This window comes from Rhamphochromis sp. 'chilingali' (assembly GCF_963969265.1).
Source record: "Rhamphochromis sp. 'chilingali' genome assembly, chromosome: 22".
Classification (NCBI taxonomy): domain Eukaryota; kingdom Metazoa; phylum Chordata; class Actinopteri; order Cichliformes; family Cichlidae; genus Rhamphochromis; species Rhamphochromis sp. 'chilingali'.
In genome coordinates this window covers 21,216,320-21,236,593 of record NC_137950.1, presented here as the reverse complement: position 1 = coordinate 21,236,593, position 20,274 = coordinate 21,216,320, and the positions used below count along the sequence as shown (strand labels likewise).

At 39.8% G+C, this 20,274-nt stretch overlaps 2 protein-coding genes across 2 annotated transcripts; both read left to right on the top strand.

Annotated features, from left to right (window-relative positions):
- Positions 1 to 36: 36 nt before the first annotated feature.
- LOC308390750 (thrombospondin-2-like) lies at positions 37 to 13,579 on the top strand (the record flags this gene model as incomplete). Its single annotated transcript, XM_080873026.1, has 20 exons — positions 37 to 100; positions 209 to 345; positions 882 to 1,397; positions 2,010 to 2,103; positions 2,222 to 2,386; positions 2,631 to 2,807; positions 2,893 to 3,066; positions 3,376 to 3,506; positions 4,200 to 4,334; positions 4,417 to 4,635; positions 4,742 to 4,849; positions 4,944 to 5,103; positions 5,369 to 5,487; positions 6,451 to 6,685; positions 7,206 to 7,433; positions 7,522 to 7,652; positions 7,765 to 7,905; positions 8,087 to 8,184; positions 10,927 to 11,066; positions 13,486 to 13,579. 20 exons carry the CDS (start codon positions 37 to 39, stop codon positions 13,491 to 13,493), a joined length of 3,180 nt encoding a protein of 1,059 aa, XP_080729152.1. The 3' UTR covers positions 13,494 to 13,579.
- An 836-nt stretch (positions 13,580 to 14,415) lies between these two features.
- Positions 14,416 to 20,243, top strand: LOC308391229 (potassium channel subfamily K member 1-like). Its single transcript, XM_080873763.1, has 3 exons — positions 14,416 to 14,908; positions 16,745 to 17,149; positions 18,685 to 20,243. The coding sequence occupies exons 1-3, from the start codon at positions 14,557 to 14,559 to the stop codon at positions 18,987 to 18,989; spliced, it is 1,062 nt and encodes a 353-aa protein (XP_080729889.1). The 5' UTR covers positions 14,416 to 14,556; the 3' UTR covers positions 18,990 to 20,243.
- Positions 20,244 to 20,274: the final 31 nt, after the last annotated feature.

Here is a 20,274-nt window from a genome sequence, read left to right as displayed (position 1 = left end):
AAGGTGACTGCATGTGTTATTTATGTGTAAGCAGGAATGGGTTATCTGAGGGGTCTCCTTCAGCTTTTGATATTCCTCTATGCAGCAGGAGTGTGTGCAGGTACCACACATATGCATCAGTACAGTTGCTCCGCCTGTTTCTTTATCATTAAAGCAGAATCATATCTAAATCTTGAAAAGCCCACACATACTCGTGCCTCCTCCACAGGTGTGGATGGCGCAAAGGTCAGCAACTTGTCATCGCAAATCTGTCTTCATCCGTGTGAGGACCTGTTTGGCTTGCTCACTGAGATCCATGGCCTACGTGTTGTGACCAACAACCTGCTCGAAGACTTGGATAGAGTAGTAAGATGCATAAAAGCATGCACATTTATCATGGTATTTGTTAAAATTGTGTTTCTTATTGCCTGATGGTACATTATTTTATAGCAGCATGAGCAAGAATTTAAATATTTTTTAGCAAACAGGTTAAAATGTTGTGTCATTTTTAAGGTAAAAGTAACTTTAAACATGAACATTTTTAAATCTTTTTTTTTAGATTATTTTTAGATTATTTAAACCAGTAATAGTCCATTTTCAATAACTATGTGTTTACCAAGGTTGTAATACACTTTTTATTCTGTGTCATCACAGAAAAGTTGACTGAATTTAAATTCTGAGAGTAATTCTTTTTCCAGTGCAAATGGCACAAATAAAGGATTTTCTGTCAGGAAGTACTGTGGTCTGTGGCAAATGCCTCTGGGGGAAAAAAAAAAAAAAAACCAAGAGGAAATCTCCCCACAGATATGGCCCACAGTAGTTTGGCTGGTCTCATTCAATATAAATACACAATAATACTTTCTTATTTGAAAAATGTATTTAGCTAATTTTAGTATTTTCAGTCCAAAGAAAATGAAGAGATACGGATATCTTTGGATGAACTCAGTAACAGACATGGCAGTGGTACCAGCAGTGGCAAAGGGAAAGGCCATGGGAGAGGCAATGGGAACGGCAACAGCAGCAGCAGCAGCAGCCACGGCCATGGCCACAGCAACGGCAATGGCAGGGGCAATGACAATGGGAACGGCAACGGCAGCAGCAGCAGCAGCCACGGCCGTGGCCACAGCAACGGCAGTGGCAGAGGATATGGCAACAGCAACGGGAACGGCAACAGCAGCAGCAACAGCCACGGCCGTGACCGCAGCAATGGCAGTGGCAACAGCAGCGGCAGTGGCAATGGTAATGGCAACGGCAGTGGCATCAGCAGCAGCATCAGAAGCAGCCGCAGAGGTGGTGATGGTGACAGCAGTGACAATGATCTTGACAGAGACAGTGAGGCATGGTGCGTGCAGGATGGACGAGTGTACGAGCAGGGGGAGGACTGGGAGGTTGACAGCTGCACCTCCTGTACTTGCCAGGTTTGTGCTGAACAAATCTATTAACTACAATAACACACTGGCAGAATTTCCTGGGGAAATACCATGCAAGCATTTAACTGAATTAAGGATATATAAGAGATAGAGAGCAGATATTAATATCATCATCTACACCAGCAAAGTAAAATGGAAAATTATAAGTGACAACCTTTAGCATTAAATTAATCTTCAAGGTAGCTTACCAATGTTTTTATACACAAGGACTTTGGTTGACGACTTGACTGCTGCAACTTATTATTGCTTCGCTTCACTCTAATACTTAATAAAAAGCAAATATGCAGCATTTTAATAATGTCCAACTGTTCCTTTAAACGATGTTTACCAATTGGGGAAGTTTCACTTGTATGCAATGTGGTTTCATTTATTACCAGAAGTTCTATATTTTATGCATGCTTCATCCTCATCCCTACGTCTGTTTCTTTTTATAAGAACCATTATTTTTATTGAGGATGGGATGAAGGACTAGCCTGACTTGTTATGACTCATGAAAACATACCATTCCTTGCAAGAACTGGCATTCAGCAAAACATCTGGATTCAATAATGTGATATTGTTAGAAAATCTAAATGTATCAACACTGGACTGTCTTGCCAGGATGGAAAGGTGGTTTGTCAACAGGTGTCATGTGCTCCTGTGTCCTGCATCAATCCGTCTTTTGTCGATGGAAGTTGCTGTCCTGTCTGTCTTAGTGAGTATCATTTTTCTGCAGCTGGGATTTTGTCTTTACATGGATGCCAAGATTAATAAATATAATAAAAACACAACAACAACAACAACAACACGTCTGTTGTCTGTATGTAATAAAGATGATGAAGACGGCTGGTCCCCATGGTCTGAGTGGACCCACTGCTCCGCCACCTGTGGACGTGGAGGGCAGCAAAGGGGTCGATCCTGCAATGGCATCATGCCGTCCTGCTCTGGCCCGTCAGTCCAAACCCGCAGCTGCATGATGATGAAGTGTGACCGCAAGGGTAAGGCATCACTCTGCACATCGGATCTGTCACCTGTTTCAGCTTAATGCTCTTTTAGTGACTGACTGACTGAGCCAAGTCCTATTCAAAACAGTGAACTGGCAATTCCCAGACGGCGAAAATATGAAACCTCAGACAAATGGAGATCGTAGAGATTCTAATCGTAATTGGAAACATGTTTTGTTCTCTGTACGCTGCTGAGCTGTAGCGGTGGTCTGACTTTCTTTTGTCTTTATTTGTCTAGTGCGTGCTGATGGGAACTGGGGCCTTTGGTCTCCTTGGTCTGCGTGCACAACCACATGTGGAGAAGGAAACATTACACGGGTCCGTCTGTGCAACAATCCTCCACCACAGAAGGGGGGCAAGGGGTGCACAGGTAGCGCCATGGAGACACAACCTTGCAACAACACGCTCTGCCCGAGTAAGTAGGAGCGCACAGCTGCACATTTGAAAGCACTCATACGCATTAAAAGTGGCTCAAAGGTAAATGATGCATTTCGGTGTAGTTGCTGGAGGCTGGACGGCCTGGACTGAATGGTCAGTCTGTTCAGAGACATGTAACGGGGGCCTCATGAGTCGCCAGCGAGAGTGTGTGAACCCCGCCCCTCAGAACGGCGGGAAGCCTTGTGCTGGAGATGCTGTGGACTATGAAGGATGTAACAAACAACCATGTCCTTTAGGTAAACCTTAACCTTGTGCAGCTGTACCAACTAATGTTATTCTACATGCAGGCTAAGCCTCACATACATAGAGAACCTTAATCCCATTTTATTGGAGAGAACATGTTTTCAAACAATTGAGGATTAAGAAATAATATCCTTCACTGTTTGCTCTGCTTTATTCAATTACAGAGGCTTAGGATAGAAAAGAGAAATGATTCGAATATGAATTCCTTCAGAATCATTATGGTGCAATTGACCCACACTTGAACAATTTGCTTTGTGACTAAGTGTAAAAGACTTTTATGTGTAAATTTTTATGCATTTCAGATATGTGCTTGCTTTCTAATCCTTGTTTTCCTGGGGTTAAATGCACAACGCATCGCGATGGATCATGGGAATGTGGACGCTGCCCGTTGGGTTTCAGTGGTAACGGCACTCATTGTGAAGATGAGAATGAGGTAATGAGATTAGACACAGGATCACACTACACAATATGAGCGCAACAATGGCCTAACTTCGCTGATGCATGGCGTAGGAAAGGTCCTCCTCAAAATTCCTTAGCATAATGCTGCATTTCATTGATTTTCAGGGAGTTATCTTTATTTCCTTGCAGTGAATTGTGGCCCAACTTGACAAGGTCAGCAGGGCCGTTTCCAGTGATGATAATGCCTGCCTGTCAGTTGGTTGCATATGTTAAAGTGTCTCTATAACTATGGAATGAATTATTGGGAATTTTTTAGACCTTATGGCTCCCAGATGATGCATCCGAATAACATTCGTGACCCAGATTTTTCCTCTAATACCACATTTATGGTTTTGATTTAAGGGACAAGACAGCTAGATGAACTACCAAGAATTTTGGTACAGATATTCATATTCCTCCAGAGATTAAGAACTTTCATCAGTCATTAACTTTTTGCCTGATGGAATCGTTTTGTCAAAACTTTAATTTTTCCGATACTTATCTGAAGCGCTAATGACATTTCCAGAAGTCAGTGGACTCATTTTTAACTTCTCTGACTTAGTAACCATTGAAATATTCTGTAGTCTGATCCTGACAAAGAGATTTTCTTTCAACACGCGTAACACCTTTGTACAGTTCATGTTTGATATGCTGAACATGGATAATCTCTCAACCTCCATCTCTTCAGTGTGAAGTGGAGGGAGTGTGTGTTACACTGTGCATAAACACAGACCCTGGATTCTACTGCCTGCCCTGTCCGCCGCGCCATAAAGGCACTCAACCGTATGGCCTCGGTCTGGATGAAGCCCTGAAAACCAGGCAGGCAGGTGTTTTTCTCTTTGCTTTGACCTGCAGTCATTAACCGTAGAGACTTTTGGATTCTCAAAGAGCTGCTCTGTTTGTAGGTGTGTGAACCGTATAACCCTTGCAAAGACAACACACACACTTGCCACAAGTATGCTGAGTGTATATACCTTGACCTGGCGTCTGAGGTCTTGTACAAGTGTGTGTGTGCGGTGGGGTTTGCTGGCGATGGCTCCCTGTGTGGTGAGGACTCTGATCTGGATGGCTGGCCCAATAATAGATTACCCTGCAAGCAGAATGCCACCTATCACTGTGAAAAGGTAAGATATCTACTTCAGCGTGAGCTAAAATCATTCAGACTTGTTGAGAGATACCCGAGCTGCATTCTGGTTGGATACCATTAATCTTTGTTGTGACTGGCTGCAGGATAATTGCCCCATGCTGCCAAACTCTGGACAGGAAGACCTGGATGCGGACGGACAGGGCGATGCCTGTGACCCTGATGATGACAATGATGGCATCACAGATGAAAGGGTGAGACAAAACCACTTTAAAGTCGCCATGATTGAAAACAGGCGTGTCTTGCCGTATGCAAACATCCATGTGAATGTGTGTTTTTTTGACACAGGACAATTGCCCGCTGATGTACAACCCTCGGCAGTTTGATTCTGACAGGGACGGGGTTGGGGACAGCTGCGACAACTGTCCATTTGAAAGCAACCCTATGCAGACAGACACTGATAACAATGGAGAGGGAGACGCCTGCAGCATCGACATAGATGGAGACGGTAAGAACAACTCATTGTACCAGGCCTTGAATGTGCAGCTAGTCTGCTTGGAATCAGGATCAACTGGTGGTAATAAAGTGACAGTGCTGGCAATATAATAACTCAAAAAAAGTAGATATGAACTTGAAAATATAGATGAAATTGAATTTACCGAAACATAGCCTTGATGTATATTATTTGTCTGGTTATGTTCACAAAAAATTTTTTTTTAAAAAAATCAGTCTAAAGGCTGTGTATGTGTGTGTGTTTCTGTCTATTCTTTCAGAGGTTCTGAATGACCGGGACAACTGTCCTCTAGTCTACAACACCGACCAGAGGGACACAGACCTGGATGGTGTCGGAGACCAGTGTGACAACTGTCCACTTCTACATAACCCAGACCAGGTTCTTGAAAAAATCAAGTTTTCAAACATTTTTTTCTTCTGACTTACCCCCAAAACCCTGTCAGATGAATCTACTAATCTGTATATGAACATACCTTTTATATTTAAATAAGTGCATTTGAGCTCATTTTAAAGTTAGATTCGGACTGCCTCCAGTTTATTTTAAACTCTTTGTGATTATATGTTGCTTACAATTCATTAGTTACAGTAAGAAAACTCCGTCACCCATTAATCAACTACTTTTAGTCACTATTATATTTAAAAACTCTTCATTAAATGCTGCTGCCACAGGTTAGCTAATGTTTAGAAAGCTATTTTGTTTATTGATGCTTTGAGCTAGCAGTTCCAACTGTGAGACATGTTTTAGTTAATTATTTCCAACTTTTGATTTTAGAGAAATATTTACTTATTATGTTTAATTAATAATTTTAACTGATAATTCATACAATTAGCTAACGCTTGTAACTGGTCGCCATATTTTTAGCTTATCATTTCCAGCTTTTGGTTGGATGGATGATGATGATTTGGGCTTGTTTTGCCCAAATCATAGGGTCTGGTCACTTTATTGAGTCAACCATGAACAAATATGCATAACATAACAAAGTATTCTATCAAATGTAAGCCTATCTCTCCAACAGTTAAAGCCTGGCTGGAACTGGGCCATGCAACAGTATAATGATCCCAAGCACAGCAGTAAATCTACAACAGAAAAAGAAAGTATCTAGGTAGTGCTATAGTCCCAAAACTCAACTTGATTGAAATGCTGAGGTAGGACCTTAAGAGAAACCGTAAGATTTAATTTCATTTAATTGTGACCTCTTTTTTATTTATTTATATATTTTAGCTAATTTCTCATCTAATCCGAGCCCCCAGGCTAATACAGAAGTATTCCCTGCACTAAATAAATAATGCTGTTTGTAGTGACCCAAAACATATTATACACTACATCCACATGTGTTGGCAGCTTGACTCTGACAGTGACCTGGTGGGAGACATGTGCGACGACAATGAGGACATCGATGAGGACGGCCACCAAAACACTCTAGACAACTGCCCCTATATTGCCAACAGCAATCAGGCTGACCACGACAAAGATGGAAAGGGAGATGCTTGTGACCATGACGACGACAATGACGGTATCCCTGATGACCGTGACAACTGCAGACTGGTACCCAACAGGGACCAGGTAGACTCTGATGGTCAGTGTTGTTACAGCTGAGCTATCCTATCCTAGTCTACCCAAGGAGGCAAAATAGAAAGTAAACAGGGATGTTTCAAATCAATAAAAAAAAGTGAGCAATTTGATTTCATTTAAAAATAAAATAAGACCTGATTCCCATTCTAGCCAGTCATAGGTGTGTCAGGCTTTACATAGCTAATATCAAAATACAGACATGAACAAATAGTTTGCTGTCACACAGGGAAAATAACTTGTACAATTTATGATTAATGGATTTTGCAGTCATGAAATAAAAGTTTGTGACTATCAGTCCAGTTTCCATTGCTTTAGGTCATATTGATCTTGGACATCAACATAAACACTTAATGGCTCTCTGTAGTGTAATTAATAATACTTAAAAGGTTGATCTATCCACCATCATACATGGTTTTCTTAGTACATTTTCATGTTATCTTGTCCAGTTCTTTTCCCCCATCTTGGCAAAAAATAATAAGGAAAAGTCAAGTTACACTTGTTCTCTTTTTTCTTTATTCTTTCAGGTGATGGCAGTGGAGACGCATGCTTTGATGACTTTGACAATGACAGTATTCCAGATGCGTTGGATCCCTGTCCCCTGAACCAGGATATTGGGTCTACAGATTTCCGGAAGTTTCAGGTTGTTTTGTTGGACCCTAAAGGCACCACGCAGTCTGACCCCCTCTGGGTCATCCGCAGCCAGGGTACAGAGCTGCTGCAGATTGCCAACTCTGACCCCGGGATCGCTTTAGGTGAGATTAACCATAAAAAACACTAAACATATAAGACATATAATGAAAGTGATTAGTCAACATGAATAATATTCCTGTGTCTGAACAGGATACGACAAGTTCAGCGCCGTGGACTTCAGTGTCACATTTTATGTAAATACTAACCGAGATGACGACTACGCAGGGATTGTGTTTGCCTATCAGTCCAGTCAACGCTTCTACGTTGTCATGTGGAAACAGGTGTGAGCTGAACGCTGACTCTTAATTCTCACAAGCAATAAACTTAAAATACATAATAGAGAACATGTAACCATTTCTCTCCACCACATTGATTTTTTTTCTGTAAGCGCAGGTGTCTCAGGCCTACTGGGAGAAAAAGCCAACCAAAGCTTTCGGCACTGCTGGAGTCTCAATCAAACTGGTCAACTCAAACACAGGACCAGGGGAGTATCTGCGCAATGCTCTGTGGCACACAGGAAACACTAGACACCAGGTTAGAATGAGTAAACTCATAAATCTGCCACCTTTTTATTGTGCTTTCAGTATCATAAAAAATACAAAGAAAATCTTATCTTAAAAGATAACACTTTCTGAATATTAAATTGTTTGGCGCAGTAAACATTAGATACTCTGGTAAATATGATTGTCCTCCGTGGCGCCTGAATATGTTTCAGGTCAGAACTTTGTGGCACGACCCCAATAAAATTGCCTGGAAGGACTACACACCCTACCGCATGCACCTTATCCACCGACCCAAGACTGGGTTTATCAGGTACAAACCATAATGTAAAGTGTCACCACAACTGTGGTTTGATTTATTATGGATTATTGATTCTTGAAAGAAGCAGTGACCCCAGAATATGCAGCATATATTCATTTCTGACAGAAGATATTGCTCTGTGAAGTAGTTATACTTCTGGGTTTTTCCATGAAAGATCAGTGAATCCTCCCACCTGACCCACTCAGAATCAACTTAAAATATGATTAAATACAGCTAGAAGATTAGCCTCGTATCAAAATGTAGGAAAAAGAGACTTTTCATATGTTATCCCGTAACTTGTTTTGACCAGCAACCTATCCCACATGATGATTTAAGTATTAAAAGTTTATCCCAAATGCACTTTTTGAAGTTTTCTCTGACACATGTTTCTCTTTCTCTACATCATCAACATTTAATTGGGCCAATGTTGCTTTGAAACTATGATATATCCCATGAGATTGATGCTCAAAGTTGGTTACAGAGAAAATCATGCTGACAAAAAATGAGATTTGGGCTTTAGCTTGTGACACATGGAGTGGGTGTAAAATGAATTTTGCTGTTGTTTTTAACAGAGCTTAGATGTCAGGCCTGAAAATTTCTTGTGGCTAGCCCCTGTAGTCAGGAAGTCATGAGGGTTTAGATATGCTAGAGCAAAATAATATGATTAAAAAGTGCGTCCTTATCTCCGACAGTCATGTGAAAAAGAACGTTTTTCACAGGACTCTTTGCATTCCTTCTTTAGCAACAATAACTTGATGTTATCATTTTCTGTTTGACGTGATCAGTCTCTCACGTCCTTGTGGAGGATTATGGCCCGATCTTCTTTACAGTGGTGAATCGGCTCATTGAGGTCTCCGAGCATTTGTTTATGCACAGCTCTCTTAAGGTCTCGCCACAGCATATCAATCAGGTTGACGTCTGGACTTTTATTGGGCCATTGCATCACCTTGATTCTTTTCTTTTTCAGCCATTCTCCTATAGATTTGCTAGCCAAGCTGTAGGTGTCATATAGATGGTGTCAAGTTTGACTCTAGAATACTTTGGTATACAGGGAAGCTCATGGCTAACTCAGTGGCTGTGCGGTGCCCAGGTCTTGTGGCCGCAAAACATATACAAATCATCACACCTCCACTACTGTGCTTGACAGCTAGGTTGAGGTAAAGTCTTTTGCATTACTTAAGTCCTATGGAAGCATTAAGGGTGTACTTAGTTTGTCACAGGACTCATGGCAAAGTTTTCAAGTTTTATCATGACTGCATGACTTTTGATTGCCTGTAATGGGTTTTTTCATAGTATTAAGGCAAATTTTTTACATGCTTTCATTAGATACACTTACACAATAACCTAAGTTTAAAAAAAACCCCAGATATACTGAGATGAAACATTTGTCGCTCGGCTGGTTTTTTGTATTTGGAACCTGGATTTAATTTATATTTTTGGGGTTGAGCTGTCATAAACAGCTGTCACAGCTGGATTATGATCTTGGAATCCACCAAACTTTTAGAATTAGATTGGCAGGTTTCCTCAGGAGAACTCGAGCTCTTTTCTAGTGGAAACAACTGAACATTTACAGCTGAACATTCAGGTATTATTGGCTTGGCTTTTATAGGACCATACCAGTATTTTTTAACCCAATTACTACCCACGGAATACATTATTGCCTATTATTTCCAAAGAAACTTCTTAATTTTAAGTCAAAATCCAACTTGCAGGCAGGAATTTTAGACATTTGTGATAGCGCTGAACATGCCTGTGTATATTTGCATGTATGGCAAACTATTAAAATTAATGTTATTATAGGTAAAAAATAGAAAAATCTGGGCATGTTCTTTGAAATAAAATTTTTGTGGCCCAGTTCAGTTCATGTAGGTTTTAGTGCAACAACAATCTGCAGAATGACTTCTTCAATCTGTGGAAATCACATTTGTGTCAGCCTGAAATGTTCTTACACTCGAGGACATCATCAATCTCTAAGAGTTATTTTATGATAACAGTGTAATTCACTTTCCAAGTCCAACCCACTTCTCCTCAACCTGCCACATCTACTTCTGTTTAGTTGTATTTCTCACTAATAGCCTGGATAAAAAAACAACAACAACAACAAAATAAAAACAACCCCAGGCTACGAGTTCTCTGTGCTCTGTGCTGTTTATGTGCAGATGGGGAAAACAACAGCATTGCCATAGTGAGATTTCCAATCTGGAAAAAACAGAAGTCAGAGAAAAAAGCTGTTATGTGACAGATTTGAAAAAATACTCTTTTTTGATACATGCTGTGGCAGTGCTGCATTCCTGTTACTGAATGACTGTACTGGAGAATGAATGTACAACTGTACACTAAGTGAATGTGAGGCTGAAAAGAAGCTCCTGCTCTTTGACTGTGAAGGACGGACATGTATTGATATTTTGGATACTTGCTCCAAAGCTCCATTGTAACTGCTATGAATATATCTCCAACTGACATCACGTCCTCTGTGATGTCCGTGAAAAAAAAGTTAAGTATGCAACGTCAAGAAAAACGTAAAGTGTGAATTTATAGTAACTTTGCGAAAGACAAGCAGAAAAAGAAGAAGAATAGAAAAGATACCTCAAAAATGTCCTTGATGATACTATTTGAAATTGAAATGCCTTTAGTTACTTTCTGCAGGTTATCTTGCATTTTACTTATGATTTTAACTTAAATTTAATGTGAACATGGTAGTGTTGTACTACGGCTGATTTGCACTGGGTTGGCTATACTGTGCTTCCTTTGCAGGGTGGTGGTGTACGAGGGCAGGGACATTTTGTCCGACTCGGGGGCCGTGTATGACCACACCCTGGCTGGAGGCAGACTGGGACTGTTTGTGTTCTCTCAGGAACATGTTATCTTCTCAGACCTCAGATATGAGTGTAGAGGTAAGACATCCTGCTAACACTTTATATTAAGTGAAACAAAAATGTGCCTTTTTAGTAAAGTGCAAGTGAGGAATGGATCAGCAATGGCCTGATAGTAAACGCTCATTGATAGTTCCCTAATAAATCCAGCTCTTGGCATTCCATGTGAAAAATATTATTTACTAAAGAATCAACTGGGAGATCCTGTGTTAGTGAATCATTAGGTACCGGTGAGTTCATAATTATCCTTGCCTTAACAACTTGCCACTGTCCTCATAACTCAATACAGTAATTACTTACACTGATTACTTGTTGCTCTTTTTATGTGGCATCAAGGACCAAAGCATACTTCAGTGGTTTCTCATTATTTCAGGTTTACCTTACCATTAATTACCCCCTGCCTCCTGTGATTATGCACAGATTATTAACATGTTATTATATGACTGGCATGGTGAAGGCAAATTTTAGTGTAAGAAACGTAAATAAGTTGTTCCTCTAGTAGTTTCTACATTACATTTTTATGGTGTTTGCCTTTATTATGTTACAAAGAATTAAGTTATTCATATAAGTGCGTTTGAATGTTGAATACTGAGATACTTTTTGAGGACCCTGCTCTTTTTAAAATTTATTAAGTAATTATGGACTACAGGCAATGGAGGAGTCATACTGAAAAAATCTGTAACTACTAAGTAACTACTTTGTATGAGGTTTTGCAGCAGTACGTATACAGATAACTGCACTAACTGGTCAGTTCATTAGGTACAATTTGCTTGTACTGGTTTGGACCATCTTTTCTCTTCAGAATTGCCCTAATTCTTCATGCCACAGATTCAACAATGCGCTGGAAACATTCCTAAGAGATTTTGACATGAACATGAGACGCAGTTGCTGCAGTTTTATTCACTGTACATCTACAACGTGAATCTCCCGTTCCATCACTTCACAAACATGGTCTATTGGATAGAGACCCTGTGTCTGTGGAGGTCATTTAAGTACAGTGAACTCGTGTTCGGGAAACACTGTGGTCATAAAGGAATGGACATGGTCAGCAACAATACTCAGGTCAGATGTGATGATTAAATGATACTCAGTTGGTACTAAGAGGCCCGAAGTTTGCCAAGAAAATATCGCCTACGCCATCACACCAACAACAACGTGAACTGTAATTGTAAGGCATGATGGATTCATGTTCTCATGTTGTTCACACCAAATTCTTATTATACCATCCAAGTGTCAGAGCAGAAATTGGGACACATTTCATCTTACGTTGTTTAATTGCGGTGAGCCCATGCAAACTGTAGCCTCAGTTACCACAGGAGGGACACCAAGTGTGGTCTTCTGCTGCCGTAGCCCATCTGCTTCAAGGTTCAATGTGTTGCTCCTCTAGATACCTCGGTTTTAACGAGTGGTTATTTGATTTACTGTTGCCTTTTTATCAGCTCAGAGCAGTCTGCCATTCTCCTGTGACATCTGGCATCGACAAGCCATTTTTCTCCAAGAGAACTGCTGCTAACTGGATATTTTCTCCTTTTTTGGACCATTCTCTGTAAACCCTACAGATGGTTGTGTGGAAAATCCCAGTAGATCAGTCGTTTCTGAAATACTCAGACTAGCCCATCTGGCACTAACAGCCATGCCACATTCAAATGCGCTTAAATCACCTTTCTTCTCCATTCTGATGCTCGGTTTGAACTTCAGCGTGTCCTCGTGACCATATCTACATGCCTGAATGCATTCAGTTGCTGCCATGAAATTGGCTGATTAGCTATTTGCATTAGCAAGCAATTGACCAGGTGTGTCTAACAAAGCAGTGAGTGTATGAAGTAATTATTACTTAATAACTTATTAATATAATACATCCTAGCTTGTTCTTTATTTACTATAAAGTCCTAGACCAGGAGTTATTAGGTAGGTACTGATGAATTTTTCATTAGCTATAAGGTCATTCCTGAAGCATTCCTCACTCATTCTTTAGTAACTAAGCAAGCTTTTGAGTCAGTTAATTTTGCCCTCTGCTGCTGTGGGTGATGTATAAAACTTGTAAGGTGTATTGTACACCTTAAAGGTGGTGTATTGTACCACCTTTAAGGTAAAACCTAGAGTAGTTTCCTATCTGACGATCAGGCACCTCTTAAAGATCACAAGATTAGTATAGGAGAGAAAAGGGGGGCGGAGTCCAGCAGCACAAATCTGTGGCCATTTTTTTTTACACTTTTCGAAATAATTGTACCTTTTGTGCTTTAAACACTTTATTAAATTAATTTATCTACTTTTTTTTATAGTGGAACCATCTGAAATGTATTGTCATATCAGCAACTGTACAACTGTCAAAAAGTGCAATGTTTTCTGTGTTGAACTTACCTTACCTACTATCACTGCTTCAGATCATGTCTCCACACAGCAGTTCCTAAAAGTGGCTATTTTTCTTTTTGATTCTTAGATAACTGAATTATTGTCTCGGGATAATTTGGGAATTCCACAAATATCCACCAGAGAGAGAGAGAGGATACACCAGACTCAGGCGTTAATCCAGCCAAGACTATCAATTAATGACCATCCTCTATCTGTCAGCTTTGTATGCAGCAGTATTGATTTCAGGCTGTCTCATTCACTGTATATTACTGCTCTGACAGCATCTCTAATGACTGTAACTTCTTGTTGCTTTTCATTTTGTGCTTCCCTAATGGCTGTAAATAATTATTTATTGCTAGATGCCAGACATGAGAGGGAAAGATGCAAAGATAAATTGATGATGGAGTAAGTGGAGCACATGTCTGGCGGTTACTTATCAATAAAATGTTTTTTTTTAATCAACTGTTCCTTTTTTCTTTTCTGATGACGCCAGTAGCTCACAGTATGCACACACACACACTCGCACACACACGACTGTAGAAACATGGTCTCTAGCGTCTTCTAGTGGTAAAGGTGTTAATTACAAACAACGAGGATTTTCAACGCTCTGATAAAACTGTCCACGGGGATATGGAGGAGTAAAAGTGTAAGAAAATGGAAGCACACAAAGTTTAGATAACACATAAGTTTATTCAAAAACAGTGTTTGAATTTTTTTTTTTTAGAATAATAAAGAAGAAAATGGGCTTGGAAAGTATAGGGTGTATCCTAACCCCTATAAAAGATGGTCTTTTGGTTTAAAATGATGTTCTGCTGTTTTAATAATGCAAAATGTATGTTTGGTCGCAGTAAATCTGGGTCACCGAAGAAAGCTGACCTTGCTCATGATTTATTAATTAATTTCCATTGACTCAAAACAGAAAACCCGTTCGACCGGCTTGAGAGGGAAGTGCAGTTAAAGACGCACTCCACCTGGTAAGGTGAATAAGTGACGTCACCACTGCCCTACCACTGAGGAATGAAGAATGAGGAAGACGAGTCCATCCACCGAGTACAGCATAGAAGTCTCTACCAAAAGATTCCAGGATTTCTATTTATTTAAATTAAACTGAGTACTTTTTTTTTTTTTTTTTTTAATAAACAAACTTTAAGCAAGTGGGATGGTACGCGGGTGCACAAGAGGCGCGTGCCGTCGGTTTATAGACAGACACCAGTCAGCGTTGAATTTCGGCCTGCTGGTTGTCGCTTACATCCTTTACCTCATCGTCGGCGCCGGGATCTTCTCCGCCATCGAGCTGCCGTACGAAGACGCGCTCCGGCAGAAGCTCAAAGCGGATCTACGGGACTTCCTGAGGAACAACTCCTGTGTGTCTGACGCTCGCCTAGAGGAGCTCCTGGCCCGCGCTCTCGAGGCCAGTAACTATGGAGTGTCCATCCTGGGTAACGACACCCAGCGTAGCTGGGACTTTGTGTCCTCCCTGTTCTTCACCAGCACCGTGCTGACCACAACAGGTGAGTCCAACGGATACAGGTGTTCAGACTTTAAAAGCCTTTGCTTCGAGAGTCGAAAATGTGAGTGGCCCATTTAGCTGAATAAATGTAAATTTGTGGCACGCTATATAAACAGGTTTCCTCGCTATAACTAATAAGTCTATGGTTAAAGATCCCCTGTAGCCACTTTTAACACATTGGAAAATAATGTGGTTTGAATAATAAATGTTTAGGATGTTCATTTTTTTCTTTCCAAAGGAGAAAAAATATAGTAGTTAAGGGAATGAATTATTAACTACATTGGACTTTAAATAACCTTCAAGTTCAGACAAGTATGTAGAATTACAATAGACTAGCTTTAAATTTCAGTTTATCCAGTTTATCGCATGTCACTCAGCAGTCCTTACCTTTAAATATAACCTGTCTCCTTCCTCTCCTGTCCTGTGTTTCTTACATCATTCTCCATCTCTCAGTGAAGTTATCTCAAACTCTTTTCTCTCCCTGGGAAATACAGCAGCCGTACCTTTTGCTAGCAGACACTGTGTGACAAACTGCACACAAGCAGTTTGTGTTTTTACTGATCTTTGTTGAACTTACAGAAACATTGCATTTGAAATGACCTGCCACTTACAAAGGATACTTCCTTTCTGTTCGCTCTAGTGATGGATACACAAATAGGAATATCTTTTCTGTTTTACCGTTCCCTCCATTTATCCTCAAATCGATTTGATGTTTTAAGGCACGCAGTGAAGTGAAACAAAAACTTCCCTCAAACGTGTTAAGCCTAAAGTAACAAACCTGTTTTAAAACTGCAACGAGAAGAAAGTACTCGTAAAAGTAAAAATGAATAATCAAATAAAGCACAGATGCTGGAAATGTTTACTAAAGACAGTAATGAATTTGTTACTTTGTTACTGATATACTTTTCTGTTACCTCAGTTTAATGTGAGCAAAGAGAAATGACATAAAAATAGCTCCCTTGGTCATTTGGACATGTACGGTAAGTGAACTAACAGTAAGCAAGCCGTGTTAAATGATGGAGAAATTCAATATATCATGTAATAATGTTTTGTGTATTTAAGTCAAGATTAACCAAGATGAGAAAAATCCCTCTGCCTAATTTTATTGATCAAGGTCTAGCTTAAATGTCCTTTTATAAATAGTGTGTGTTTCAAGGTGTCTCTATTACATGTATTGTTATTGTATTGTATGAATTTTGGTCCAGATTCTATAAATAATCCATGAAAGCAGTATTTGTCCTGCCTTTCAGGGCCTTTGTATAAGTAATACACTCAGGAAAGTAGTATTTTTATCAGACATATCAGTAAATGCGTCTCTAGAAGAATAAATCCTTATCTCAACTCATTTGTTTTTTTAAGATAAATAAAAAAAACGATAAGTTTTTGTGCAAACCTTCAGCATTTGTCGCCAACACTTCTTGAGGGTGAGACTTTTATGTTTATATGAATGCATGAATTTATTTATTTTTCAGTTTTCTGGAGGTCTAGGAGGACCTTTGAGATATAAGTTTATAATGGCTATATTAGCATTTTAACAGAGTAGTTGTTGCATCACATACGACATGGCACAAGTGGTAGCTTATATTAACCAAAAGGAAACTAATAGGCAGCATGAAATCATGCAAAGTTTACAGAGGATATCCTAAAAAATGTTAAAAATAAATAAATTATTTCTTTATTTCTATAGCCTGCTTCATTTTAAGACTTGACGAGTCTTGTTTGACGCTAACTACAGTTAGTTTTCACAAATCCCGGGTGAATCCTGGAGGAGAATTCCTCCTTTTATTACTGTAACTCTGTAATTTACATAGTGCTGCATGTTTTGTTGTGTCTTCAGGTTATGGCCACACTGTTCCTCTCTCTGATGGGGGGAAGGCTTTCTGTATCTTCTACTCCCTCCTTGGCATCCCTGTTACCCTCTTCTTCCTCTCTGCTGCGGTTCAATGGATCATGTCCGTGGTCACACGTCGTCCACTGTCCTACTTCCATCGACGATGGGCTATGTCTAAGGCACACCTGGGAGTCATCCATGCTGCCTTCCTTGCCTTCATCACAACCCTTATCTTTGTAATTATCCCTGCATGGATCTTTGTCGCTCTCGAGGAAGACTGGAACTTCCTAGAGGCTCTGTATTTCTGCTTCATCTCTCTGACAACTATTGGCCTTGGAGATTATGTACCAGGAGAAACTCCCAGTAAAGACGTAAATCCACACCCACACCTCTACCGGCTGGCCATTACAGGTGAGTAGAATTTAAAAAGGCAGTCACATTTTTTTAATCTAATATATCATGAAATAGATCATTTATGTTGTAAAAAGAAACAATTAAATATCAAAATCTGGAATATTTTTTGGGCTTTCTCTTGCCTATAAGATAGTTTTTAGTGAAAACAGAGACGACGCACAGTAAAGGCCTTCGTGTCTCCTGCTCAACCTCTGAGCTAAACCGACACCTAGAAATTCCTGACTTTTAATAAAATATCTATATAAATACACCCTTTGTTCCAAAGACACAATGTGTAAAATGCCATCTATCATGCTACAAGGTTATTGGATCATTAGAAAATAAAAAGAAGCAATTCAAATATAATTATGTTTTCACATAATTACAGATGAGATATATAGTGTGTTTTGAGTCTATCCCAGGGTCTTCTCCCAATGGGACCTGCCCAGAAAATCTCCAAACACCTAGTAGGCATTGTAAGAAAATGCCTGAACCATCTCATCCGGGTCTTTTTAGCATGGGGTAGCAGTGCTTTCACTCCCAATTCCCACCAGCCATTACTCTCTGTTTGGACATTGTAGAGAACCTGAACAACTTATACACAGGTGTGCACTACTTTCTTCATACAACAGTGCAAAGTGGCTTTAACAGGAGTACAAAGGGGGGTGGAGTGCGCAACTAAGCAAGTAAACAAGAACATCACAGTTTCTGTTTCTAGAGTTAGGAAGCTCCCTAAATGATAACTGTAAGAGCCAGATGCTTTAGTTAGTAATACGTAGTGTTTTAATAAACCTTTAGCTTTTTGGCAATTTTCTTTAAAGAACAGCCTTCATTTCTTATAACAAAAATACTCTGATGAGTTTTAAAAGAGAATGACTTAATCAAATCCATAAAGGTGAATGCTTCATATTTTCTTCATCATGTGCATTGGATTTTAAAGATTTTCATGAGGTTTAATGCTAATGTCAGCATGCTAACATAATCACACTGACAATACTAACATGCCAGTGTTCACCAGGTGTGATATTTACTTTGCTTGCCAGTGTGGGATAGTATGTTTGCATCCCTCCATAACTTATATGGAGGGATGGGCAGTTGTATTTTTGGGCATCTGGCAAATGTAGATCCAGCATCAGCTCGTTAGTTCTGTTATCAACTCTGAAGGCAATAAGTGCATAATGACTTTGCTGTGGGTGTTCATTTTGGGGATGTGTTTTAAAGCTTGTAGGCTGAAAATGATTGCCTGCTGCGTCCAAGAATGAACAAAGGGAACTGTTTGCGTTGAGGGCCTGACAGATAATTACTGAGGCGAAACATGCTATTAATCTCGTTAAGCCAAGGGGTTCTTCAGAGTCAGGTTATAATTTTCCGTCGGCTCCATGTTGCAGCGGCTCCTTTCACCGTGACACCTTTTTTTTTCAGTTTTGTTTGTTGGTATAAAAAATTCTAGGTGTTCCTGTAACAGTAGTAATGTTACAAATTCATCAAACAAAGCAGTCCCTGTTATTTTATCTGCACCTTTTATTTACTGACCAATAAAATTGCTCTTCCAGTCTACTTGCTGCTGGGCTTGGTGTGTGTCCTGGTTGTGCTGGAGACATGTTGGGAGCTTCCCCAAATGAAACGCCTTAGACATCGATTTTATGAAGAAAACCTTCGGGAACTGGACTCAGAGACCACCAACATCATCGACCGTGATCAATTGAGCGACCAGCTGGCCGATACTGCAGATCATGTGATAGATCACCCAGCAACCATCTCTTCTGTGTCAGAACAGGCTGCATCCATACGACAGAACGGGAAGTCAGCGCCTTACATCCTGGCATCAGGAAGTGCTCTTAACGGAAAACCGAGATGACAGATTGTGTTGGCTTCCAGGGTATTTTAGTACAAACTGTTCTTAAGGGGCTGTGTAATATTCTCCATGCATGGCTGCACAGGACGTACCGGCTTTGACCTCTTTCTATGTCTAGAGTTTATAAGGAGTCTGAACAAATTTATATATATATCACCATCTAAGCAAAGTTATTTAAAAAAGCGATTGCTCTTTTCCATTGCCAAGAATGAAGTGTTTATCAGCATGGCATTGTTTCCACCCTTACTGTGCAATTCCCTGCCGATAGAGATCTTGGCACAGAGGAAGGGCTGGGCCCCCCAAACAGAGGGAAACCCCCACAAGTTTCCATTTCCTGCCAAGTTTTGATGTTGAAATTCCAAAGCAGCTAAGTCTGCTCCAGAGGATTTAACATCCACTCTTGGCACGTTTCATAATCTATGGTGGTATTTGCATAGGAAATTTGCCTTCTTGAAAACAGTAAAGCAGTACCAGAAGAATCAGGCGTGTCGTCAGTGAGCCCTGTGTACATTATATACAGGAATTACAAGAAGATCAGGTGATAGCAAAGAATACAAATGTTTTTGTTCATGGTTCCTTACAAGTTATGATTAGCCTTCAGTTCTTGGTGGAATGTAGAAAATCAAGTGGTAAAAACCCTACAATGTGTCGCTTCTTGACACTAGAGGGCAGCACTTTCATATTACAGTTGGATTTCCATGAAGCTTTTACTTGAAATTGCTATCTCATGCTGTTTAGGGATGTATTTCTTTAAAAGTGTAACCAAGGTGCAAAAATATGTCATTTTTAACACTGTGGGAGATGAAGGAATATGCCGAAAGACGTTTTAGTAGCAATAAAACAAATATACAATTAATGCTGGATGTTTTATGCCTGCAGTTATTTCTGTTTTTACTCACAAAGCAGCTTTAAAACAGACTCAAATCTTGACAATCAGAAATAATTGTTTTTTGGAGGGTTTTTGTTAAGGGATTCAATGAAAAGCAGAACTTTGAAATTGTTGGTTTGTTGTTGTTTTTAATCAAAAATCATTTGTTTTTTGGGATAAAATGTAAATGCATCATGAAACATTAAAGAGAATGAGTGATTATGTTTTTAACAAGTGTAAAAGTGCCAATCTGATTTTTTTTTATAAACTTTAGTTATTTTATTTATACAGTAGTATCTTCACATTCACATGTTCATTATTTAAGACACTTACATGCAGACTGACGTGGGTACAAGCACACTTTCAGGTGTCACACATTCAAACTCAGACATGCACACACACACACACACACACACACAC

What these genes read in the sequence shown, in the direction of transcription:
- LOC308391229 (XM_080873763.1), top strand. Translation starts at nt 14,557, where the DNA reads ATGGTACGCGGGTGCACAAGAGGCGCGTGCCGTCGGTTTATAGACAGA. An exon ending in CACCGTGCTGACCACAACAG is followed by an intron (nt 14,909 to 16,744) that starts GTGAGTCCAACG and finishes TTGTGTCTTCAG; the next exon opens with GTTATGGCCACACTGTTCCT. An exon ending in CTACCGGCTGGCCATTACAG is followed by an intron (nt 17,150 to 18,684) that starts GTGAGTAGAATT and finishes TTGCTCTTCCAG; the next exon opens with TCTACTTGCTGCTGGGCTTG.